The sequence below is a fragment of the Corythoichthys intestinalis genome, chromosome 20 (assembly GCF_030265065.1).
Source record: "Corythoichthys intestinalis isolate RoL2023-P3 chromosome 20, ASM3026506v1, whole genome shotgun sequence".
Taxonomy (NCBI): domain Eukaryota; kingdom Metazoa; phylum Chordata; class Actinopteri; order Syngnathiformes; family Syngnathidae; genus Corythoichthys; species Corythoichthys intestinalis.
The window spans coordinates 20,912,519-20,939,844 of record NC_080414.1 but is presented as its reverse complement, the minus strand read 5'-3'; the positions used below and the strand labels follow the sequence as shown (position 1 = coordinate 20,939,844).

The 27,326-nt window shown below is 39.2% G+C and overlaps 2 protein-coding genes across 4 annotated transcripts in view; one reads left to right on the top strand and one right to left on the bottom strand.

Annotated features, from left to right (window-relative positions):
- rnf32 (ring finger protein 32) overlaps positions 1-27,326 on the bottom strand; it is a 205,952-nt gene that overhangs the window by 806 nt on the left and 177,820 nt on the right. For 2 of the 3 annotated variants that reach the window (XR_009061618.1, XR_009061619.1), the window contains exons 8-9: positions 2,162-2,266; positions 1,403-1,540 (exon numbers count right to left, since the gene is read on the bottom strand). The gene's annotated coding sequence lies outside the window, so the exon portion shown is untranslated. Of the gene's footprint in view, positions 1-1,110; positions 1,541-2,161; positions 2,267-27,326 lie in introns of those variants that run through there. The other variant, XR_009061620.1, reaches the window with a different exon arrangement.
- The window catches only part of lmbr1 (limb development membrane protein 1), a 70,396-nt gene that overhangs the window by 7,815 nt on the left and 35,255 nt on the right, over positions 1-27,326 (top strand). Inside the window, exons 5-9 of the mRNA XM_057824154.1 lie at positions 2,171-2,274; positions 17,933-18,059; positions 18,530-18,598; positions 18,689-18,753; positions 21,158-21,230. Of these exons, the coding sequence (XP_057680137.1) occupies positions 2,171-2,274; positions 17,933-18,059; positions 18,530-18,598; positions 18,689-18,753; positions 21,158-21,230 (438 nt within the window). The remainder of the gene's footprint in view (positions 1-2,170; positions 2,275-17,932; positions 18,060-18,529; positions 18,599-18,688; positions 18,754-21,157; positions 21,231-27,326) is intronic.

Below are 27,326 nucleotides of genomic sequence, written 5' to 3'. Positions count from 1 at the left end.
ATTATAAGATTTCCCCTCTTTTTCAAGACTCAAGTTTGAAAAAAGACTTTTTGAACACCAAATTAATTTTTATACAGAAAATAATTACAGTTCATCTGAAACAAATGATTATAACAATATATTTGAGAGAAAAAACATGTTATTTTGCCTCATTCAAATCTTAATATCTGAACATTTAAATATGTCAACTAAAGTGCAATCACATTCGTAAATGAATGGCTTCTGGTTTTTGAAATGTAAATAAACCAATCTATTATGATAAAACAACAAAATTGCAATAACTGCATTAACCATCAAAGTGAAGTCCAACTGTAACTGTAGTCTTGAAACAAATCTGAATAAGGAAAAACATTGCAATAAAATAATGCAAACTGGTGAAACTTGAAAGTAGCTGAGATTTGTCATGACAGAACATCGCTTCAATGTTATCTGGCGCCATCTAGCGTCGTGAATGGGTATAATGTCTAGACCGCGAAGATGACCCCCACTTTTTCAATCTTATTTCAATGCAAAAAATACAGTCTTATATTCGGGCCAATACGGTAACAATCAAAATTAATGTTCTGTACGAATTAATTCTTCAGTTATTGTTCCAGTTGTTTCATTAATTGCTAGTTACGGTATTTGGTAACACTTTATTTGACAGTGTTACTATAAGATTGTCATAAGACCATCATAATTATGATATGACACTGTCATTAGCATTAGTGAATGCTTATGGTAGATGTCATTTAGTGTTATCCGGCAAATTTTCTCACTTTTGAATGGATGTAAAAGATCTGAGCCAGAGATAAATGGAGTTAGTGACATCATTTGCCGGATGACACTTAATGACATCTGTCATAAGCATTCAGTAATGCCCATGGTAGTGTCATAATTATGATGGTCTTTTGACAGTCTTATGATGCCGCTTTCAAATAAAGTGTTACCTATTAACCCAAATAATCAACAAATAACACGCACTGGAATATAATCCGCAGGATTTAAAATGAAGCAATAAAGTATCGGTTTATAGTCCAAAAATTACGGTATGTTGAATGATTATGATGTCAAAATGTTAGGTGTTTCCATTATTTTGTCCAAACCCTGTTTACTCTAATCGTGCAGTGAGTTGCCATCTGTCACAGAGCACAAGACGGTATGCTTAGTTACTGCCATGCTCACTTTTTCCCCACTGGATTTTTTTTTTTTTTTTTTTATGACGTAATGAATTGTCTGTCATCCAAATCTTTAGTAGTTATCATAGCCCTAAGAGACAAAAAGCCAAAACTTACTTAAATTTAAAGTAAAAGTAAAGTAAAAAAGAAACTTAAAACATACATTTCGGACATGCACATTGACTTTTACGTTGGCTAGTGATGGTGTATTCCAATTTAAGTAACAGCATGGTGGTATAACATACTTTCCAGCTGCAACATGGACATGTTGATCTGTGTTAGATTGACCACTAGAGGGCGATAAAGTCCACCAGATGGCATTGCCGCCACCCCGATCTCACAGTTTGCCTGCCAGCTTTCAGTGGATTTGCCAACCTTTTGAGCTGAAATACATACATATACTTTCATAAAAAAGTTAGTTACTGCATTTGAACTTTCCGCCTGCGACTAAATGTTACTGGCATAGATAGGTAACATTATTGGTAGTAAATAAAACAGGGATTGCTCCAATCCGATCACGTGATCAGAAATTAGGCCAATCGTGCCATTTTTCAGAGGATTAAAAATTGGGTAAAAAGGATCAGGTTCTTTTAAAAAAAAAAAAAAAAAAAAATTTTTTTTTTTACGTTTTGGGGGTTAAAAAGTAACAAAATAATCCAAATGTACAATGGCATTGCCAAAAGAAATTAATATATAACCGTTTTATACTCCCCAACACTCATGGAAAGAGTGGAAGAGGAAGAACTGTAAACAGTACAGTACTGTAACACACTTGGAACTTTTGTTTTAAAAAAAAAAAAAAAAGAAAAAGTATCGGGACTGTATCGCCAGATTCTTAAAATCAGGTGACTCGGGTGCAAAAATATGCAATCTGGACATCCCTAAAATAAAATATTTTCGGAGCATTTACGTAATATTAATTTACAAATTCTCATCTGTTGAAAATCACTCAAAATCACTTCGTTACAGCAGGTCGATTAGTAATTGACATGCCAATGCTTTACTTTTTCCAGGCCTTTGGAATCTAGTGTCACTCTTCTCCAACCTTTGCCTCTTCATCCTGATGCCCTTCGCCTATTTCTTCCTGGAATCAGAAGGCTTCGCCGGATCTAAAAAGGTAGAAATAATACACTTTTTACAGAGGCAGCAGCAGCAGGTGCCTCATTCCGTGCCCTCTCGCTGACTCACGCCCCTGACCGAAAGCTCATTACCCATGAAAGTGGGAATCTGGTCTTCGCCCTGCGCCACATCCTGACAAGGCCTCGCAATAAGGCAGCGTAGGCTGCAAACGCTTCAACGCGGCTGCATCGGCCTCACTGATTTAAAGCCTGATTCCTCGTCGCCCCCCCTCCGGCCTTCCCTCCAACCCCCTAAAATAAAACTTCAAAAGGACAAGCTAATAATCGAGTTGTAAGGCTCGGCGAACTTCCTTGTTTAATTGATTACACCCCACCCTCAGAGAGGGAGGAGGGAAAAAAAGAGCGACTGGGGGCTCGTGTTCCAAGCGTCCATAAAGTGGCAGCAACATGACAGCACAATAGAAGCTTGCAAAATGGAGTGGGAGAGATTTACTTTTAATACACCTCTATCCTGTGTCACAGTTTGAAAAACCCCTGGTTTATGTCCCTTCTGGCAAAATGCACATAAAAATTGCTCAGTACTGTAGCTGCAAGGCCAGCTCTTTTTGTTCCCAATTTGTTTAGTCGGAGTTCGTCAAGTGTGGGAAGCGAGGGCCTCATTGCCTTTTGTTCTGTTTTCTCGCCACTGTATCGTTCATAAACAGGCTTAAAGGCCAGCTCTGTTCAGTGTTGGGCTGCACATCCATATATGTATCGTGTGCATGCTAAGCTAGGGCCGGGGGCCACGCTTGCCCCAAAAGCACGTCAATCATGAGGCTGACAGCAAACGAGTGTAAAACATACACAGCTGCACAATTTTTTTGCCACGTTGACATTATACAGTGATAATATCTCAATAACTAGGGGCGATCGATTTTAAGATTGAGTTCATTTATTGAAAAAAATTGTAGGTGATCGCAGTTACCGGTTGAGACATATTTGTTCGACCAAACAGGTGGAGATGCAAATTGACTGTCGTTTGGCTCTTTGTCGTTTGGATGAAAATACTTATTGGTCTTAGTCATATATTAGGCATTTCAAAATGTTTTCGTCTTTGTCTAGTTTTAGTCAAAAGTTACTCAAAATGGTTTCGTCTGTAAATTTTTGGGGGTAAAATTTAAAGTTTTCGCCCAAAAATAAAGGTTCCCAACCATTTTGAATGAAAATAAACAGACAAGCACATATTGTAGCATCTAAAAAGACAACGCTAACTTTGTGATAATAATACACACGCGGCATGAAAAGCAGTACATTATTTTCAATTAAACCTACCTAGACGCCACGAACTGTATGTAAAACAATATATATAAATAAAAAGTTTTCAGAGTGTTTAACATCCTCTAGACCATTGGTTCTTAACCTTGCTAAAGGTACCCAAACCCACAAGTTTCACATGTGGATTCACCGAACCATTTGGAATTTGATAATAAAGCAATTTTTTAAAAAATTCAAAACCGATACATATTGCAGTTAGCAAGCTAATAATTTAGCAAATTCCCGTTCAAAATTGTTCTCATTTTGACAGCATGTTTGATAAACGGGTAAAAATTTGAAACCATGCTGCCCATTGGTCTGTTGTGTTCCCTCAGACCAACTGCAAGTCAACCTTCCACTGAGCAAACCAGTTCCTCCTTCCATCGGCTCAAATGATAACATGGATTAAGCCTGTAAATTGTGAGCAAATCAGTCCAAAACCTGGTCTAAAAAGCCACTTTGCCCAGGTTTAATCAGCGTACGAAAATAGCGCTCTGTGTTTCTTCACCTTCGACGAACCCCTTAGACTCACTCACCAAACCCAGGTTAAGAACCACTGCTCTAGACTAACCGACCAGAAAAGCCAAGTGGCTCTGCTTTAGACTGGCCAGCGTATAAGAGGACATTCTGAAGCTAATGCTAACGCGAATGCTACGCTAACGCTAGGATTACATTTAGTGTGTGATGATCACTCAGCATAGAACTTAAAAGGCTAAAGCAACATTGCATATTCTCTTTTGCCAAGAATGTGAACATATCACAGAAACAATGTCGCATTTTCGTCTTGCAGTCGTCACGTCAGATGAAAACTGGCATTCGTCTCGTTATGTTCTAGACTCCCTAGCCACAGTCGTAGCTTGTCATTGTCATGTCATCATTCAAAACAAAGACAAAGTTGTTTGTCGATGAAATATTTTCCTTTTCGTCATTGCTGATGAAAACAACACTTTGGCAGATAGCTAATATTCACTTTAAAAGAGTCCAATGTTGATAGTTATCAAGCAGATTACAACCCAGTTGAAGTAAAGTGTCACACTGAACACACTAAGAAAATTACTGCTGCAACGATTAATCAATTAACTCGAGTAATTCGATTAGAAAAATGAATGAGTGAATATGACATAACTCATTTCACATGGCTGAATCCAAATGCTCCCTGTTAAGACCAACAAAAGCTAAGTTTTTGTTTGAGCTAATGCTTTTTTAATGCATTCGTAAAATTAGTTTATAGGTATATTTAGCCGTTTTTTGTGGGAATTTGCGTTTGAACCATTTGTTAAGATCATTGTTTAAAAAAAAAAAGGCATTTTAGCATTTAAAATAGACATTTATATACAGGGGTGCACATAATTTTTTTGCCCAGGTTCTCAGAGGAGGACCTGGAGATGTGACTTGGTTCTCATTGAGCTTGAGAGCTGACCCGCCTGATGCGATAAATTTATGACAAGCTTTACTTAGAGCCAATTAACTTTAATTAATTATATTAACAATTAATGCTTGATTAACATCAACTGGCACAACAAAATTGCCATTACTTTGAAGTGAAATGTAAAGAAATAAAAAGCACCAATTCAAAATAAAGGGCATTATGCGGCTCCCACATTAACTCCAAGCCTTTTTAAAAGTGGGATGTCCTCCTCATAAGACCTCATTGAACGTGCATGTTTAGCTTTGTAAAATGCGAGCAAAAACACGTTTGTCAGTGCATGTCACTGTTCATTACCTTTATTCCGCCCTATTCCGCCACTTGTCCATAGGGCGAGTGGGGTCCTGTTTGACATCGATAGTTTGCTTAATTGCCACATGCTCTCTGTTTTTTTCATGCTTTTCAAAGTTTGGATGGCTGAAATTCTTTGACCCTACATAAAATGCGCTGCTCTTATCGGCGACGTTGGGATTCTCACGGCACATTTTGTACCGCATTTCCGTGCAAGCATCATTTGCTTCTAGCCATGGTACCTCCTGTAGCCACTTTTCAGCAAAAGTCCTTTTTTTCGGTAGCTCCGGTGACGTCTCTGTCGTCCGTCTGTCTTTTGCCGGGGTGGAGGAACACGGAAGTAATTACTCAGCATGCCCTGCCTCTTCGACATTTTGAGAAGTTATTTTCTCGTGTCCGCCGCAAATACAGTGGTCAGCCATCGGTACGCAAAAGCGTATGGAAGCCGTTGAGGGCCAGCGCGTTTGTCTACGTCCAGTACGCATGCGGACCACTTATGTGCACCCCTGTCTATATATATCTATATCTATATAGCATGTTATTTTATAGCATTTAAGGTAGCGGACTTTTGCTATGTAAGTTAGCCAGTTGTTCTTTATTTGTACTTAGATCCTCATTTATTTATTTTTTTCATACCGTTTGAGGCTCAGTTCAAGTATTTTAATTTTTTATGTTCCTTATCCGATTATTCGATTATTCGAACTAACTAGTTCATCGATTAATCTACGACTAAAATAATCGATAGCTGCAGCCCTAAAGAAAATTTGAAATCTTACGCATTAAAATACATTTTTTGAACACCCACTAGCTTAAAGCTAATCATTGCGCTAATATACAATGGAAGATGCTATTCAAGAGCTAACTGAATTAGCTCATTATACCTTATTGAATGCTTTAAACAATAACGTCATACGGGAATAAAATGTTTAAAGTTTGTTTTCATTGTTCATTCTTTAAAAACTACCAGTTGAAAAAAATAGGAAAAACAACTTTAAAATTTGTGACATGTATCTAGATCAGATGAAATAAAAAATAAAATTGTGATGTTTTTGGGGGGGCTAGATTTGCCCAGCCCTACCAATATAAATATCACACTAAAATTTTATATAAAGCCATATAAATAAGCAGAATTAAACCAAATACCTAACAGTACGAGACCGCAATAACGCTATATGAGCGCAATACCGTCGGGGTTTTATGTGGCATTTTAAGCTTGTGCGCTGGCGGCTACCTTTGAGTGCGGAAATGAAGCGAGTGATGAATTTAGCGGCTAATGTCATGAGTCAGCCTTTTCATGTGGCCGCGCTTACATTTGACGACGCACTAAAAGACACCACCGCGACAAAAAGATGGAAATGCGGAAGTTTTTTTTTTCTTCGAGGTTTAACTGTTCAGCTCGTTGTCGGGAGGCAGTGTCGGCCGAATGATTAATAGTGTAACAAATTGTCCAAATTGTGGATGAATCGGTGCGACTTAAGGGTCCTGACGTCTAATGTTATGATCCGAGCTTTATTTGCTGCTGTAAAATGTCTCCCGCTTTTACGGCCGGGTGCTCAAATCCTCGCCGTGGAGCTACATCGCTGAGGCCTTTAGAGGTCATTCTTGGGTTTAGCATTTTTAGCCGAGGATCATTCTTCAAAATTACACAATATAATTGAGCTTTTGAGAACTAGAGTGGGCCAGCTCCATTTTTGTCATTTTGTAGGAAACTGCTTTAAGTTTATGGCTACAATAAAATCTGGAGTTATTTAGTCATTTGTATGGCAATTATTTATTTTGGTTACACTTTTTTTCTTTCTCAAAATGAATCCAAATCGATTTATTTAGGAAAGAAATGAAGGACAACTTATGATGTTGCAAATGGAAACGTGAGTTGGCCCAGTTGATAAAAGTAAACAATAAGTGAGTGCAATAATGGACTTACAACTGACTTAATATTTGTCTTTTTTCTATTAATTGATTTCACTTGAAAATAACAATGTAGAGTTAGTCCACTTAAGTTCTCAGTGATTCAGTTTGGGCTTTTGATGGAGACTTGCCAGCCTTATTTCATTTAATACCACTACTATCACAAAGAGTAACATTTATAGGAACCATCAACACTGAAATCTGATTGGACAAAATGTAAAATCCACATCTACTGCAAGTAGTGCAGCTAAGAAAAATGCTACAAAATAGACTATTAGGAATAATATTATACAAATTCATGGAACAATGATTAAAATTCAAGGTGTTGACAACTGCCACTGCAATTTGGCCTTTTGGTGATGTTTTCAACAGCATTTTGGTCGCCTCACAACAGACAGTCGAGAGCACGATGAGCATGTTCCAACTGAGAAATTAATGAGACATTTAATTACCTGAAGTGATGAGTGCGATATCTCAAAGCTATGTTTACTAAAAACAAACTGCTAGCCTGCTCATGCACGCTCCTCTTAACTTTAGAGGGCTATGCTAGGTCTGAGGATGATGATTCAAAGTTTGTGACAAATACAGTATTTTGAACTCTAAAAATACCAAGACTTGGATGAATTTACGCAATGTGGTTAATGTGACAGTATCAGGTGCAGCATTTTAAAAATAAGCCAAATCAATTTTGTTAATCACAATCATAATACTGAAATATAATCAACAATAACAGAAAATCTCACAATGACTTGGAAAACAATTGTTTCTGAACTAGCATCCCATAACGAATTACACTTGAATTTTAAAGTTTCACTGTCACGCTTTAATATGTTGTCATTGAAAATGTTTGGGGAATCATTTATAGCAATGGTCCCCAACCCTTTTTGCACCACGGACCTTTGTGAAGTTGGCCCTTTTTTATTTTTACAGACCGGCAATGTGTGGCAGAAAATTACAGTACAGTGATCCCTTGCTATTTCGTGCTTCAAACTTCGTGACTGCAGTCCATCGTTGATTTTTTTTCAATTAAAAAATAAATGCAGTATTTTATAGAGCTGCCGAAACTTCAAAGCGGCGCATGCGTCAGTCATCGTTTAACAGTTGCTGTGGCAGCTCATTGTGTGTAAGTGAGCTGCTTGAGCGGATTTGAGTGGACTCGCTCAAAGAAGCATCATTTAACTCATTTGCTCCCAGAAACGTATAAAGACGTTCTATTTTTAAATGCTTAACTGTCCCACAAACGTATTTATACGTCTTTTGCGTTTTTTTTGTACAAGAAGCATCTAGAGCTTCCGATCTATCGCCGAAACATAAAACAAGCCTTAAAACCAATTTTAAAGCAATAAAACTGGCCACTGGAGGGCAGTAGCGCATTTGTTAAGACCTAACAACCCAATTCAAACATTACAACTTTATTAGGGAAGTTAGCAGAGCCCCTCTGCAGCTTGCTGCTCAGGTCCACCGCACGCTCGAGTGTCCTGCACGGAAACGCGCACGGCCAAACCAGTTCCCCCCCCCAGGAACATAAGTTCCCCAGGCAAACGAGACAGTGGTCACCACAAAAAAAAAAGACCAAAAAAAATCCATCTTTACGAGACAGTCGGCAATGAGGGAAAAGTTTAACCGCTGTCGCAGCCACCAAACGTCATCTCTCAGTTAGGTAAGTGTGAATAAATTGTTACTTTGCTATCAAAAGCTCTATTTGGCTGGTTGTTCATGTTATTTTATGTCACTGAAGCAAAAAAATAGCCGTGTTAAAGTCAAAGTTATGTTTGAAATTTTTGCGTTTACACAAAGCTCATTTTCTCAGTTTTTTCTTCAGAAATTGGAAAATTGCTCAAACTAAGCTATTTTCTAATGCTGATTTCTAAAGAATGGAAAAAGATATGAACTTACTTTTTTTTCTGCTGAAAGAAGAGAGTCTAATCTTTCTTTTGGTGGGTTCCATGTTTATATAGCAATAGAACAGAATTTTTTGTGGGCCTTGCAAAATCAGTCAAAATCCAGTAAAATGGCCGGGAGCGAAGGGCCTTGCTCCGGTGAAAATGGCTGGGAGTGAATGAGTTAATAAAGACTAAGAATTTTTGTACTTTATTCTTGTTTAGACATAATTTGGTGGGGCAGTAACATGTTTAAAAGTTATCATAAGTAGAGTATTACATTCGAAGTGTTTAAAAAACATTTATTTAAATATATATATATATATTTATATAAATACATATAATTTTTTTTTAATTATACTTTGTGGAAAAACTGAAAAAACATGTCCTATATGTATCTCTTTCCAATGCTAAATCTGAATAAATACATTGAACACACACACCAAACTTTGTGGTTCTTCACTTATCGCGGCGGGATCTGGTCCCCATGAACCGCGACAAACGAGGGATCACTGTAAATATAAAATTACACGAAAACGAACATTAAGTGCATGAAAAATGTAACTCACCATACGCTGGATCAACCTTTTTTAACAGCTGCCTCTCCTAAAACTTGACGGCAAATATCCTTGGTCGCAGGCATAATGAGTTCTTCTCCAATCGTGAAAGGTTTTTGGCTTAAGCGATACCGTTCGCCGCGAGGTATGATGCTCTGTGTGCATTCGCTTTTGTTGCCTTGTTTGCTAGCTTTTAGCCACATATTATACAGAATGGACTTGGTTGTAGGCTCCTCTTCTGGCTCAGCAGGTGGCCTTTTTTCCGTAAAAGAAAAGATGTCCAAATAAGTCTTTTTTTTTTTTTTTTGTCATCTTTGCTAACATGTGGGCTTATTATTTCCGGGAAAAATCTGATGTGCCTATATCATTATCGAGGCCAAGCGCACATAAATATAAAAAATAGATGCTAGCTCCAATGGATAATCTGAGAAAAATGACTGGAAGTACCCCGTCTGCCATTGCTGAGTTGTGCCACCCGCAGCATAAACCCAATAGCAGCTAACGTTACTATTTACACTGACTGACACTGGGCTGCTCTAGGTGAGCAAACACCCCAGTAATGGCAGCCAACTATTAAAGGGGGGCGTACACAAATCTCTACACGGATTAGTCAAGAGACACAGGCCATATTGCAGTTGTTAACAAATTATTTATTATTTCTCTGCGGCCCGGTTGCAAATGCGCCACGGACCGGTACTGGTCCCTGGCACGGTAGTTGGGAAACCATAATTTATAGAATTGTTCCCATCTCGTTGAGTTGCAAGTGTGCAGCGGTGAGAAAGTGCCACGATACAAATATGGCCTTGCAGTGAAAAGTGGCCGCGTCTTCCCCTCGGTGTCGAAATGTGTTTGATCCTGAAACGAGTTGCAACCAGTCTGACCCCTTGACTGACCCAGCAGAGGGCCAACAGGTTTCATCTGGCAGTTAAAGAAACTCCTCATCAATCTCATCCTAAGCCGATGATGAGGAGTGTGTTTATTGTGGAGGGAGGGGCGAGCGGGTGAAAGGGGGGAGCGCTCGCAGGAGAACGTTTCGCCCAGCAAACCCCGCGTGGTGTTACTAAGATACTTGTCTTTGTTGCGGCTCTACAATGGGGGCCGGGATATTTATTTCAAATCTCCTGCACATGCAGACATTTTTCCCAGGCCTTCTTTTGGGCCAGGGCCGGCCGGGAATATAAAGTGGTGTTTACATACCTTTCTTTAAGGTCACAATGTCTCCCCAAAGCTGTCCGTTACAATGTTGGTTGCCATGGGAACATATTAGCTCTAGACGGGAATTTAAAATAGGGGGAAAAAAAGGAACAAGCAAGTTGCTGAGGTTCTTTTTTTCTCTTCCTCCTTGATTGACTTAGTTTTCTAAACTGTCCTGTTGCTTTCTTTTTTAAAATTAAGATGTCATTCATTAAAACTGTGCCGTAGACGGGGTTTGGGTGGGGGGTTTCCTAGTTTATGACGTTCGCGATATGCAATATTTCAGGGTTAGGATTACAACTTGGCGTAGGATGTTCTTAATTGGTTACCACCGTACCTACTCTTCATTTGTTGATTTTTTTTAAATTATGCTTTTCTTACAAATATTTTCTTTAGCGTAGGTTAGTAGGACATACTGACTTCTATACAAATTTGTGTTATGTCCTTGCTGTACGAACCAAAATTTGATGCAAAAATGCTTAAAGATTCACAATTTTACACTGTTTTTTCAAATTAGAGAACTGATAAAACTTCCTTAAAGTTGGTATGCTAAGCTATCGAAAGATTGCATCCTGGGTTGAGACTGCTAGGGGTTTACAAAGTATACTTTTAGGGATGCGCTGATCGCTTTTTTTGCAACGAGTCCGAGTAAACCTGATTTTCATAATCTGTCGACACAAATACCTGATTAAATACAGATTTTTTTTATTGGAAGCAAAGTTCCAAACATTTTACAGTACTGTACTGTTTACAGTACTTCTTTTTCCGCTTGTGCCGGGAGTGTTGCGGAGTATAAAAAGTATATATTTTTGTTTGTTTTGGCAATGCAATTGTATTTCTGGAGTACCTTGTGCAGATTTTCGGAAATTTGATGTATATTGCATTGGCCTTTTTATTGAATCCGACCAGCCAATATGAAAAAATTTAACTGAGTTATTTAGGCTCAAATGCAGCCGCGCCTCTCTCTCCTGCCTCCTGCACTAGTATTCACCGCATTCTCTGATTGGTTAAATGGTAATGGTTAATGGAGTTACACTTGTATTGCTTCTTTCCACCTTGTTAAGGCCTTCAAAGCGCTTAGGATACTTAGACGAGGTCATCAGGGCAGAGAATCGAACCAACAACCTTTGGGTTGGGGAACGCTATTTTACCACTGAACCACGCCACCCCCATATAATTCGCTAATATTTTCTATTTGTGTGATTCAATAAACATGCTTTTGGCATTTCAATGAAATTCAGTGTTTGCATTATTCAATTTTTTAACGCCAGTTTTTACACTTCTACTGCAAATGAATATAGGCTCCAAAAATCGGTTACCGGCTCTTCAAAGTACTAATAATTGGGATCGGCCCTGAAAAACCCATATTGGTCGATTTCTACTTTTTAGCCCTAAAAAAAACAAAAAAAACCCCATCATTTTCACCCGATTTCTCATCCTCTGAAAAATGGCACGATTGGCCTGATTTCATTTGAAAATGAAAATTGATGGCAACATTGTTTTAGCTTGATGAAAAAAACTCACACAAGCAGAACAAGCTGCGGTCATTTTGTACGGACAGTGAACACAACTTGTTTTACAGCGACCAATCGGTCACGTTTGAACAATACGATGTGATGCCGATCATTTTCCATGCGTCTCGCGTCATTATCGGGAAGTCTTATTAAGAGGCTTTAGAAGTCCATTCCCTGCGCTTTACAGGCCGGCGTGTCCCCTCGCTCTCCTCTCTGCTTTGCATCTTGCCACACGGTCACTGTGGCGCGGCTCTCGGCCCCTCAACGATGCGCTAATAAGGTCCTTGGGCATCTGGCATGTCTTTAGCAAGAAGGGGCAGGGAGCTTTTCTACTCACCTCCTCCCTCAATTACACTCTTTGGGCCTTGTTCTGCATGCCTCAGACAGGCAGGCCAGCGGATGATCTTGGGCCCAGTGCTAATATGCTAACATACATTTTGTATGATAACCGTGTATTTGGAGAGCAAATGCAGTACAGAAATAATAATAGAAGGCAGTGTTGTTTTTGGCAGCCATTTTCATAGTCTTTCGGACAAATATACTTATCAGTCTCAGGCATATTTTAGAACTAAGACAAATTTCGTCTGGTTTTAGTCGACAATTCTCAAATTTTTTTTGTCTACAAACTTCAAAAGTTTTAGTCCATGAATACATACATGAATAAAAGGTTTCCAACAATTTCAAATGAACATGACAGAAACACATAACTGTAGAGTCTACAACGACATCACCATTTTCAGTAATACACACTTAGCAGGAAAACAGCCCATTATTTGCAATTTATTAAACTCACCTGGATGTGATGAAATTATTTAACATGTTTTCCAAGAGTTTAAGAAGACACTGAGTCACCGCGCTAAATGCTAATGATAACGCTAATGCTACAAGTTAGTTTGACTTACTCACTGGCCAGTGAGTAAGCTTGTGTGTGGGGCGGGGGGAGGCGCAGCATGTCACAGGAGTGACATGACCAAACACTGCTAAATGCATTCTAACTACAGATATAAATAGGCATGTGCCGGTATGAGATTCTGACGGTATAATAACCTTAAGCAAAAGTATCACGGTTTCACTGTATCACGGTATTGCAATTACAGCTGTAAAATGTGTTATTTTGAGATATCTGGATTAAAAAAAAACTTTTTTTCCATTGACCAGGATTTTTATTTTTCAAAACATATGAGCAAATTGGAACATACGTACAACTTGGAACATAAGTATAATGTTTAGTTAAAATAAATTTTAAAAAATTAAAAAACTGAAGTATTCTAATTAAAATAATTCAGTCCTTTAGGTAAGCGTAATCCCAAAGCAACAGCTCAACATTATTACTATCAGAACAAAAATAAGTGAATTCCCCCCAACCCCCCCCCCCCCCCCCCCCCCCCCCATAAAAAGTACGTGTGTATGACTCTTATGCTGTTTACATTATACCCACACTCTCTACCTCAGCACAAACAGTTGCCGGAGAGAAAAAAAAACACATATTACCACCACTGGACACACTAAACACACTGGAGTTAACTCTCGTAGCTGGTGAGAAACATTCATGACATTGTTTAATAACCTTTAATTTTGTATAAATGCAAAATCATATTGGAGGTTTTCCTTCCTCAGCAGTCACCCTTGTCAAATATGTTTTACATCTATTGGCCCTCCTCCTCAAAGCCGCGGCCGTCTGGAACTATTCTGTGGCCGAAGTATTCCCATACCAGCGATTTCGTTTTCTTTGACGGGGGAAAAAGTTCAGAAGTTTCACCTCCTCCAGCTATTGTGTAGCACAGCTGACTCACTGACACTGAGCAACAACCGGGTGGGGGAGGGTTGAGGCTTGTAGCTGTAAGCGAGGGATTTCTCCCTGCATTTTTGGGACATAAAAAATAGCTAATACCTTTGGATCGGTATGATGGAAAATTTTTGCGGTTTTGAAACCATGACGTTTTCATACCACAGTATACCTTGACACTAGTAATCGGCACATGTCTACATACAATAAGAAAATATCACATGTGAATTTATGACTGAAACTGTCGAATTTTCATCTCGTTCTCGTGTCGTCAGATGACAACTGGCATCCATCACGTGATGTTTTAGTCTCCCAAGACACGTTTTCAGCGTGTCATCGTGATGTCATCGTCATGAAAAAAAATTCTTTGACTAAATATTTTCGTTATCGTCATCGTTGACGAAAATGGAAGGTTGGCAATTGATTCTAAAATGTTTTCGGATGTATTACTTGCAAATTCTCAACATTCTCTTTGTTGTGGTTACTTTCTGCCCTTTGGTCCCTACACGTGTTTCTTGGAAGTTGTTCCGGTTCGCGCACAAGCCAAGCAGCCACTTCGCTCGATGTCACGGCGAGGATCGGGGGATGCTGAATATTTCAGAGCGACTATATTTAGCTGTAGCTACACAATTAGAACGGCAAGAATAGAAACTTTCAGCGGGTCTTTTTTTTTTTTTTTTTTGCCTTCATGCCTTCTGCGGGTTGACACGTCTCCTTTTGATCAGCGACGTCTTCGTGGGACCCGCTTATTTATAAACCGTCGTTTAAAATAAAAGCTTCTTCGCCTTCTTGGGGATGAACAAAGCTCTGTGACGAGAATAAACGAGAGCTTAAGGGAGGAATGATCGCGAGGGAGGTGACAAGAACTGCCTTTGCCCTAAATGATCTGAATGGCTAATGTTGGGAGGCTTATAAATGATTGAGTGGGCCTATCTAAAGGGAATACACCTTCAGGATGGCATGGACTGTTCTGTTAAGGTGGACCAGTGCGCATGAGCGGACGCTGAGGCTCGAATGTGCACGGTTGTGGTCTCTGAAAGCATTCATTCTCGCTCTCTCTCTCTCACACCTCTTTCCCGCTTCCTCTCACGGGAGGGAAATGCGCTCACACGTGGAATACTTTCTTTCTCAACATCCTCATTTTGAAGTCTTAATCTAGTCTACAATGTGATTGTCCAAATTGTCAACTCTCATTGCATTCAAGAGCACGAGTACATTCCAATTGTCGGATACGCGCTTAGTGGATTGACGATAAAAATGATAGATTAGATATAAATAGCGTCCGGTGGCTGCAGTGTCCAGCTCTGCCACAGTGGGGCACTCCTTAACCTGCCCATGCTGCTTGCTATGGCGTCTGGAGAATTTTATACCTGCTCTCTCATGGAATCTTTTAATTGGACTTTATCCGGACACAAATCCGGTTGGAATCCTGCCTTTAAAGATATGCAACCAAGTTGCCATGTGGCTAATGCAGGTTTAGATACTGCTGTGTGGCTGACAAAATGCCGTATGCTGATATAGGTGATCTTGTATCTGGATAATAGTAAATCCGAAGATGGTATTTCTTCTGAAATGAATGTCAGTTTTCTCTATTCTTAAAAAAAAAGTACTGTACTTATTTCAAAAATACAATACAATCAAATAAAAATATCCTGTGATTTACATCCTTGCTCCTTTAACAGTGCCACAAACGAGTACAGTACTACAGTTAGGGACTGGGGCCAATCCCGATAACAAATCTTCTAATAATGGACATTCTCTATTCTTATGGGGGAAAATTGCAGATTAGCAAGGGTTGGGTCAAAAAAACATCCAAGTTAGCCATGGTTAAGCCATGGTTCCATGGTTGAGCGACCAATTGTCAACTAATAGATTATCAAATGAAATTACAACTATTCTCGATTAATTATTCAGCGATATTAATGTAGAAATGGTCCTTTGAAGCTTTTTTATGCATATGCTTCTTCTTTGAAAAATGACATATAGTACAGGTGTTTGGTTCAAATGCACTTTCACAGCTGAAATGTTATACTCAATCGCAATTGGTGATTAGTCGACTATCAAAAGAATCATGTAAAGTTTCTGCAATTGACAAACATACCTTTGCTAACCTGCAGACGGAGATTTTTTAACGGATTAAAGTAGTGCTGCAATGATTAATTGATTAACTCGAGTAATTCAATTAGAAAACTGATTCAAATTAAATGTTGATGCTTAGAGTATTCGTTTAATTAAAGTGGCGTTGTAATGGTTTGTTTTGAAAGTGTTTGAATTTAGTTTTATTGATTTGGGTGGATACACTGCCCTCTAATGGTAACAGTGAGCTGAATCCAGCTGCTCCCTGTTAAGACCAACATAAGCTAAGTTTTTGTTTGCGCTTATGTTTTTTTTTTTTTACGTATTCGTAATTTAGTTTATAGGTATAGCTGGCAGTTTTTTGTGGGAATATGTGTTTGAACCATTTGTTAAAAGCATTGTTTAAAAAAAAGAGCAATTTGAGTCGAAAAAAGATTCGAATTTTGCTGCTTCGAGGATTTGTTTAATTAAAATGTTGTTGTAATGGTTTATTGTGAAAGTGTTTGCATTTAGTTTTAATGATTTCGGTGGATACATTGCCCTCTTGTGGTTATAGTGTATATAATTCATTCCACATGGCTAAATCCAGCTGATCCCTGTTAAGAGCAACAAAAGCTAAGTTTTTGTTTCAGCTAATGTTTTTTTTTAATGCATTCTTAATATAGTATAGGTATATGTAGCAGTTTTTTGTGGGAATGTGTGTTTGAACCATTTGTTAAAGGCATTGTTTAAAGAAAGCATTAGCATTTTATAGCATTTAAGCTAGCGGACTTTTGCTATGCAAGCTAGCCAATTGTACTTGGCTTCTTGTACTTGTTTTACTTAGATATAAAGTTCATACCGTTTGAGGCTCAACTCAGGTATTTTAATTTTTTTATGTCCCTTGTCCGATCACTCGATTATTCAAACTAACTAGTTCATCGATTAATCGACTACTAAAATAATCGATAGCTGCAGCCCTAGATTAAAGAGAAAAAAAGCTTCTAATTGAGTTTGCGCAATTCTGACCATTTGCACTCTTAAAAGGCTAGGCGATAATTAGCGGGGCCTCTTTCAAAGGGAGACCCCCTTCGCGTACCTGTTGGTAAAAGCTGACCAGCGACCGCACCGCCATTCCTCTTAGCCGGTAACAAATTGCTCATGTGCAGCCAATTTAGGTGGAACCACCCCCCTACTCCTCAGTTATGGTGCGCCTGGGTTGCCGAGCTGACATGTCTGCACCAGTGCCTATCTATCTTGCCACACTAGACAGCGTGGCTCTCCAGCAGTGGGGGTAATGCAAACTGTGTGAACAGGTAGAGAGGCACTTTATTAACCACTCAGCAGTTTGTGACCCGGAAAACGCAAATTACCCCAAAAGCCTGCTGTCTGCGCCGTCCAGGATACAACAGTGCTAGGAGAGCTCCTAATCGGGCCCAGATGGGAGGCCTGCTCTTGATCGCAGACAGTAGCTGACCTCGCACCCCCACCCGCACCTCCTTCTTTTTTTCATTTCAAGCTCTGCCAGCGCCCCGTTAGACGCGCTTTATAGAGAGCAATATGTGTATATAAAAGAGCTGTTTTACGCAGGCATAGGCGGGAGCGTTTATGTCATGTTTGTGTGCTGTGAGTGGAAATCCATGCCATTTTTGGGGGAGTGTTGCATGACGGGAGGAAGCGGGACATCAAGGGGAATGAAACCTGTTTTAAAAATTAAACCTGATAGGATTTGAGGGTTTATGAGCTGTGGCGAGACATTGAAAATATGCTTTGTTATTTTTATGCACTTTAGGGCATTAAGGCGCGCATTTTGGAGACTTTCGTGATGCTCTTCTTGCTGGCTTTGCTCATCCTGGGCATCGTGTGGGTGGCGTCAGCGCTCATTGACAATGACGCAGCCAGTATGGAGTCACTCTACGGTACGCTTGGGAGATTACGTTTTTGATGGCTTGAAAATGAGATTTATTCGCATATTGCAAATATATGAAAAGACACCTAAAATATTTGGCTTTCAAATTGTTATTTCTCTGCATTTTCTGCGGTTTAAATACATTTGAGTACATCCATGCAGCTAAATTGCAGTATGTTTGTCATACAAGTATACCACCACCACCACCACCACCACCACCTCAAAGTGGACACATTTGACCCATTTTATTTTTTCATTTGTTTATAAAAATGCATTCATTTTAATAACAGTGTATTTTTTACTGACGTTTTTATCTGTTTAGTTAATTTTTAATACTACACGTATCTATTTTTTTAATTAAGACATTTAATTTGACTATTAATTTTAATGATAAACTGATTTTTTTGTCACTCTTAAAATGAACCAATGCATGTGTTTTTTATGTTTTAATATTACTAATTACCCTAACCCTCTCTATAGACCTTTGGGAATTCTACCTACCCTACCTGTACTCCTGTATATCACTGATGGGAGGACTGCTTTTACTTAGTAAGCCTTTTTAAATCTAAATTTATCGTGATGGCCTTACTTTACAATTCAAACTGTTGTTCTAATACGTTCGATTTGTCTGCCTCGTAGTGTGCACCCCTGTGGGATTGTCAAGGATGTACACCGTAATGGGCCAGTTACTTGTGAAGCCAACGGTAGGTCAATACCATTTAGGACTTTCAGTCATATGTTTTCATTCATCTTTTAGTGAATATTCTGTACTCCTTGAAAATACTCCTTACCATTTTGCAGGTTGTAAAAATTTCCAAAATCAAATATGAAATATTGTCCTGCTACTAATGTGCGCAAACTTAAAGATTTGTATTTAATACCCGTTTTTGCTTATTCAGTTTGTAAAGGGAACTTCGGACTTAAAGACTTGTAGACTATAATAAGCCTAAATTGTTCTCTTTTACTAAAATATGTTATTAGAAACATATATTATTGCCATTGATTTTAAAATCTATCAAATTTAGTACATGTTTTGACCTCCGGAGAGTATGCTGGGAGTGATGACGCGGTTGGGATGGACTGGGAGAATAGCTGTGCTAGCTAACACCCAAGCTAGTATGACGATTGGCATGATTTTGTCACGTTGTGCTGCTGGTCAGATTGTTTTGTTACAGAGTTCCCAATGTCGTACCTGCATCCAATTCCAGTTCATCGGCAGTGTCTTTAAACCGATCCTAGGCGCCTGGCCGAGATATTGACTTGCTACCATTTGACAGTTTGTATATCCCTTCGTTGCTAGTTGCATCATTGCCTTGTTTTTTTCGTTTGTCTGCGTCTCACCATGGTTTTCCCTTGTTTTTTTTTTGTTTTTTGTTTTTTTTTTTATCGCGGCGTACTGTCACCGACCCTTTTTACGTCTCCCTTTTCGCGTGTTTTTTGTGTGTTCAATAAACCCTTTTACACATTCCCTATGTTATTGTTGTCTGCTTGCTGTCTGAAGTGAGCCGCGTTTTCTAAATCGTGGTCAAGCCAGCCGCTCTTTCTTTTCAGTTGTGTTTCCGGTTCAGGTTTTACCACACAAACAGACAACACATATGGGTTGCAATTGCTTTACAAGAAAAATCATGATGCTAACGTCCCGCGGAAGTATAGTCCTGTGGTCTACGCGATGGTATTTCGCACGGGAGACGAGGGTTTGAATCCTGTGGGAGACCTTCATTTAATTGCTTTTGCTGCTCTTTTTGTGAAATATCAACAGCGCTGTCTTGCTCATCATTTTTCCGCTCGGGTTCAAATTGGAAGGGCAGGACCGATAACATGTTTATGTAGCTAACGAGTGACAATGTGGAAGTACAGCGGCGCTGCCCAGTGATGTCACCGCCCAGAGTGCATTGCGTCGTCAACAACAATGGTACCTACTAGAGCTGGGAATCTTTGGGCACCTAACGATTCGATTACGATTACGATTCAGAGGCTCCGGTTCGATTGTAAAACGATTATTTTCAAAAATCCTCTCAGGCTAAACCAAACTACTATTTCAGTATCAAGTTAACATATAGCAGTAAACAAATATACAAAAATAACAGTAAATAAAAAAACTCCAGTCCCCATTCTATATCAGCAGCTTTAAACTACTTTCAATTAATTTAATGTTGTGAATCAACCGTTAAAGTTGTTAAAATTGCTCCTGTTATTCCATAATTTCTCTTTTGTCTACTTTCAACATGTAAAAGTTTTAAAACTATTTTAAAGATAGATTCAAGTCAATATTTTACCGATTTAGGAGTATTTTAGATAAAAAGTTAATTAGGTTCGCTTGGAAGGTTCGCAACAACAGCCTTGCAGGGAAGTGTACTGCTGTAAGATGGCGGCCGTTACTAACGCCCGCATCTAGTTTTTTGTAGATGTGCTGGTAACGATACCGAAGCTAGTCCTATATAAATGATATCTACCGTAACATAATGTGGCTTGTCGCAGCTTTTCGGCAGCAGTCAGGTATGTTGTTGTTTTTTTTTTTATCTCGTGGCATAAGTTGAGCTAGAGCCGTGAGTTGAGCATTGGCGTTACCCGAGGGGCCGGGTAATGAGAAGCATGATGTTTAGCTATTCTCGCTCCATCCCTAATTGCGCACTGAAGACCGCGCGGTGCGCTGAGTGTGTCGTACTTCTGCTTTACTTGGCATATTTCAATAATCGGAATTTGGATGTTTGTGAATCGTTCTCGAATCTTCCACGGCCGAATCGCGAATAATCTAAGAATCGGAAATTTTGCACACCTCTAGTACCTACTAGTTAAATTAATTTTTCAAATTTTATAAAACCAAAAACATTAAGAGAGGGGTGTAATATCAAATCATTATGACTCATACTAACATTTATCTTTTAAGAACTACAAGTCTTTCTGTCCATGGTTCCCTTTAAACTGAGTTAGCACTTTAAAAGACCAAGGTGACTACAAAAGTCTGAAAAATCTGTCCGTCTCTTGGCTTTTTAAATACCCAGCCGGACTACAAATACGTCACCAACTCATCCTCCCATCTGCCATCTCTCCAGTCCCGCTTCGGGCCTAATTATAACCCATTTCCATCTCCTCTCATGCACTCTTCAGATCCTGGAGGACCTGGATGAGCAGATTTACTGCATTTATTTGCAAGAGGAAGCTCTTCAGAGAAGATTAAACGGTATGTTTGTCTGAGACGTGTTGGCACATTATAGTGAAGGGGAAGGGGTCAGACAGCCCTACAGTGTGCGATGAAGCGTGTTGTCAATTTTGCCTTCAGTTACTGGATGTGGTTTTCATACAATTGTTTATAGTAATTAAAACTTCTACATGGTTGTCACAGGAATGTAACGCCTACTAAAGTTGATTTTTAATGATTAATTTTAAGGCACTCTCAGTGCCTTAGTTTTGCCTCAGTTGGTAAAACGATTGCCTCATTTACTGCCAGCCCTGTAGTGGTATAGTCCAGCTAATAGGGTGGAAATTAATCTTTGACAAGAACTTGTGGCTCACGTTTGTCATCACTGATTAACTTTTCGCTGATATATATAAAAAGGACACTAGGCGGAGTTCCCGCTGTGCCCTCGGTGACTTTGCTATAAAGAGAAAGTCTTAAGGAAGTTTGGGAAGGTGTTCTTTCTTCCGCCCTGGTCACCTGCATTTCCTTTTCTTGTGCGCTTCTGTTTGCAAATTCCTTGCCGAACACTGAATAATGTCAAGAGGCAGGAAGTTCTGGCCACTTTCCAAAACCTACTTTAATATTAAGTCAAGCGCGCAACCAAGTGTACAGATGCGAGCGAATGAGGAGTCTTTTCACACCAGGGAGGTATGGGAGATCAGCCCCTGTGATAGCATGTGTTTTTAAATACTACGCTGGCCACCTCCATAGAGCGCCATCTGAGCGTTGTGCTTCCTTACGCGCTGCCACGCTTTGAACTAAACGACGGAATAATTGCAATCTCTGTCTTATCGCCCCCGGGAGATGTTTGATGTATTCAAAGCCTCAGTGAGGGGCTCAAAAGAAAACAGTGGTCAAGATCTACGTGGGTCCATTTTTGCCATGTTCTCAAACGATACGTGAATGCGATCATGTACATATGGTGTACATGGTCACGTTGTGGCTTGGAAAGGCAGTTCAGGGAAAGTTCACGTGACGTACTGTAAAGTTCTTGTTTTCTTCAGTTTGTGTTGACAGATATGCACTGTTGATGTTGTTGTTGATGTACACGTCTGAGCTGTGCGGGGGGGCTTTCCGAAGAACACAGCATCATCATATGATTGCCTTAGTGACATATTTAAAGGATTGTCATATATGTTGTACAGTCATGTCGAAAAAATTAGGACACCCCATGAAATATTCAATTCTTTATTAAGCAATGTTCACATATCAGCATCTGATCTTGTTTTTCTTTATCTCTGGAAAAGAAAGTGTTTTAATTGCAGGTAAACAACAAAAATGTACAGTGTTTTACTCATTAAACCAAATATATCAACAAAAATGCATATTCTGAGGTAAAAAATAAGAAACCCTACCACTTAATAGATAGTGTTACCCCCTTTGGCTGAAATAACTGCAGTGAGACGCTTTTTGTAGCCATCTACCAGTCTTTGACATTGGTCTGAAGAAAGTCCCCCCCCCCCCCCCTCAAAGCACAATACTTTCAGCTGTGAGATGTTTGAGCGGTTTCTTGCATGTAAAGCCCGTTTTAAGTCACCCCACAGCATCTCAACGTAATTCAATTTGGGCTTTGACTCGGCCATTCCAGGACTCTTCATTTCTTTCTGTTCAGCCAGTCCTTGGTGGATTTACTGGTATTTTTTGGGTCGTTGTCATGTTGAAGGGTCCAGTTTCACTTCAGCTTTAGTTTTTTTCACAAATGATGTCACATGTTCCTCAAGCACCCTCTGATACACGATAGAATTCATGGTGGATTCTATGATGGTGACCTGGCCAGGTCCTGCTGTAGCAAAGCATCCCCAAACCATGAGATGTCCACCTCCATGCTTCACAGTCGCTATGATGTTCTTTTCCTGGAATGCTGTATTGGGTTTACGCCAAACATGTCCTCTGATCTGGTGTCCAAATAATTCAATTTTAGATTTATCTGTCCAAAGAACCTTATTCCAGAAGTCCTGGTCTTTGTCTACATTTAATCCTTGTACACCTCCCATGAAGGTTAAACTTGTGAAGTCTCTTTCTGATTGTAGAGGCATGCACTTTCACATCAACAGTAGCAAGAGCCTGCTGTAGGTCCTGTGATTACATTTTAGGGTTTCTGGAGACTTGTTTTAGCATCTTGCGGTCTGCTCTCGGGGTGAACTTGCTTGGACGGCCAGACTTGGGAATCTTGGCAGTTGTTTTGAATGTCCTCCACTTGTAGACTGTTTTCCAGTCAGCGGAATGGCTGATTTTATATTCTTTTGAAACCCCTTACCAGACTCATAAGCGTCTACAATCTTCTTTTTGAAGGCCTCAGACAGCTCCTTTGATCTCACATGGTGTTTTCTCTCACTTCAACAGTTAGGGGCACACCAAACTAAATGTGAGGTTTAAATAAAGCAAGCCTCCTTCAAAACACTGGGTAATGATGTTGTAATATTGTGCACCTGATGTGTACACTTGTGTGTGATTTTAGCTTTTTTAAGTGGGATTGAATGTAAGGGTGTCCTAACAGAAATTGCATTTATTTAAAATTACATTTTCCAGAAAGTTATAAAATACCTTTTTTCAGTTTTAATTGTTTAGTTGTATTACTTGAATCTCTCAAGATTGTTAAAATTGATATTAAATATCCATATGACCAAATATGTTAGAAAACACATAAGATTCCATAGGGTGTCCAAATATTTTCACATGATTGTATTTGGAGTGAGAGCCACATACATAAAAAAAAAAAAAAAAGGAAAGAAGGAAGTGTCTAACTTTCCTAGTTCCGCATATGCTAAGACAATAAATATTTATTTGAAAAAAAAAAAAAAAAAGTCCAACTCTTTGGTATTATTGGCGAAATAGTACCAAATTATCAGTTGTGATTTCAAGGATGTGAATCACCAATTAAGTGATTTAATTCAATAAACCACCTGAAATCATCAACATTAGATTTTTTTCAGTGTCCAAAATCTACCAAACTCGTCGGTTTGCATCTGCATATGCAATTAAATATGACACAGCTGATCGCCGAGTTCGAGCAAAATTTTTTTCCCGATATTTGATCTCGATCTTAGAATCGCCCGTTCCTACTTTTCAAAATTCATGTGTTATTGATTTTCATGCAGCCTTCTTTGTACATTTAACGAAAATAATACATGTGCAGTCTTGTAACATTGGACCGACCAAATTACGTAAATGGGGTGCAAGCGTTGCCACAGTGTCCTTGAAAGAGTGTCACTCGCAGAGAACGGCGCTCGCGTCCAGATGCTCTGCGGCACGACGACCTTGCCACCAATTGTCTCGGCTTGCTCTTTTGCATATTTTTTTTTATCTCCCTGACGTCATTCTCCCAAACGTGGCACAAGGTTAACGAGGGTGCGTCGCATTACTCCGGCCGCCGCTGGCTGCCAGAAGCCTCACTCAGCATCTCTGCCTCGCTGTAACTCAGTCTCTTACTTGATGCTGCCAGCAGAAGGCGAAGGCAGGATATATTTAACTTCACTCGGGAGTGACGTCACTTGGGATACTGCAGTTGAGATCCTGCCAAGGCTCCATTACGCCTTCGCTCGAGTGATGATAGCGTCTTTTGTTTCCGTGATTTATTCGCTATTAAGGCCATAATATCTATCAGATGAACCATTTATCTGCCAAGGTTGACATACAGAGCCACGGTTGGATGTGTCATGCACACAGATAGTACTTTTTTTTTTCTTGGGAATGGGAAGATTTGTGACTGTTTGGCTCATCTCCAGGGAAAATACGTTTTCTTTGAAGGGGCCGTGACAATTTCTTTTGTGTTTGCTGGCTTCTTAAAGTCACATCATATCTAATATTGTTTCATTAAATGCATTAGTACTTATTTGAGTGATCTATCCTAAGTGATTTAACATCAAAATAAAATTTCGTAACATAGAAAACATATAAGCATGATGAATATTAATACATATCCACTGAGAACAATAAGCTGAACTCATTCCCATTTTACAAATGATAAGTCTCTCAGTTGAGAAGTGGCAGGGAGATTTTAAGATCGAAATCATAGCTTGAAAAACTTTTTAGTTCGATCTCTTATCAGCTGTGACATATTTAATCATAAGACTCCAATGTTGATGGTTTTCAAGTGGTTAAATACAGTACAGATGAGGTAAACTGTAAAACTAAAGACACTAATAGAATTAAATAGATTTCGGTTTTCAAACACCTGCTAGCTTAATGCTAATCGACAATGGAAGACTCATTTCACACGCCAATAAAAATAAACATCAATTAGCCTTATTTAACTTTTACATATATTTCATATGTGAATAAGATGTTTAATTACATTTTAAAAAAGAAAATTATACATTAATTAAAATACAAAATGCGTTATCATTTGTCTTAACACTGGCTAGCTAAATGCTAATGTAACGAAAATGCTTTTCACGGGCTACTGAAAATTGGTACAAGGGAGCCCCCGGGTTATGACTTACCCGACTTAAGTGATTTCGACTTTACGGCGCCAGCGTTTCTTTTTTTTGTTTGTTTGTTTTAATTTTTTTTTTAAATGGACTTTTGTTTTGTGATGCATGCGCATGTACACACGAAGAAAAATGTATTTGCGCACACGAAGAAGAGCGCATTTGTTCCAACGAAGAAGTCGCGCAGTCGGGTGATAGAGAGAAGGGAAAGCCTGCGTGAACATTTGTTGCTTGTGAAGCATCCTTGGAGGCAACACCTGTATATAACACCTTTTGTACTCTTTATTGTGCATTTTCAATTGTGGTCGAATACTTAGGGCGAGTTTATGTGATTGTTTTTGATGGTGTACGGAATTGAAATGAATCGCTGTTATTGAAGATGAAACGGATTTAATTTCATTTTTATTTTAGTTTCATTCTGCAAGTGTTGATGTCATGAGGAGCTGAATAAAGTCAGCAAACCACACGGCCGTCTGTCATCTTCATTTCGGGGCTTAGCTCGCTGTCTAGCTCGGACTTAATGCTGGCCAAAAGTATTGGTAGTTTGCACAGGTGATACCATAGTTTCTGCCAGGGTTTGTGTAATGCTCCAAAATGCCACAAGATGGCTCCTAACTGGTGGCTTATAGAAAAGTAGTAATTGGCAACCAAGAAGTATGTTGAAATATGGTTGGGCAACCTAGCCAAGAAAGAAAAAAATCACAATTGAATTTTTCACTTCGTCCAATCTTGTTTGTTTTCACAATTATTTGAGTATTTTTTACTAAAAGTAGTAGTCTTAAATCACCTGCAATGAAAACGTAAGAAACGAGAGAGTAGTTGAACATTTTATTTATATACAAAGTAATTGTTTTGACAGTTAAATAAGACAAATAGAAACAGGAAGTCCCCGGGTTACAAACGAGTTCCGTTCCTACGCTTGCGACGTAACCCAAATTTCTGTGTAATTTGGAATTAACCCTTTAAGTACCCCTAAATACCCCCCAAATCTCAAATTAACTATCCAAAAACATTAACTATACGGCGCTGTACCGTCCTCGCCAAGACGTTGGAACTACAGTGCTGGCCAAAAGTATTGGCACCCCTGCATTTCTGTCAGATAATGCTCAATTTCTCCCAGAAAATGATTGTTATTACACATGCTTTGGCAGTAATATCTTCATTTATTATGCATTGTCATGAGAATGAAAAAAAAAAAAAAATATTATTATCATTTTACACAAAACTCCAAAAATGGGCCGGACAAAAGTATTGGCACCCTCAGCCTAATAATGGGTAGCACAACCTTTAGACAAAATAACTGCGAACAACTGCTTCTGGTATCCATCGATGAGTTTCTTACAATGCTCTGCTAGAATTTTACACCATTCTTCTGTGGCCAACTGCTCCACGTCTCTGAGATTTGAAGGGTGCCTTCTCCAAACTCACATCTCTCCACAGGTGTTCTATGGGATTCAGGTCTGGACTCATTGCTGGCCACTTTAGAAGTCTCCAGTGCTGTCTCTCAATCCATTATCTAGTGCTTTTTGAAGTGTGTTTTGGGTCATTGTCCTGCTGGAAGACCCATGACCTCTGAGGGAGACCCAGCTTTCTCACACTGGGCCCTACATTATGTTGCAAAATTTGTTGGTAGTCTTCAGACTTCATAACGCAATGCACACGGTCAAGC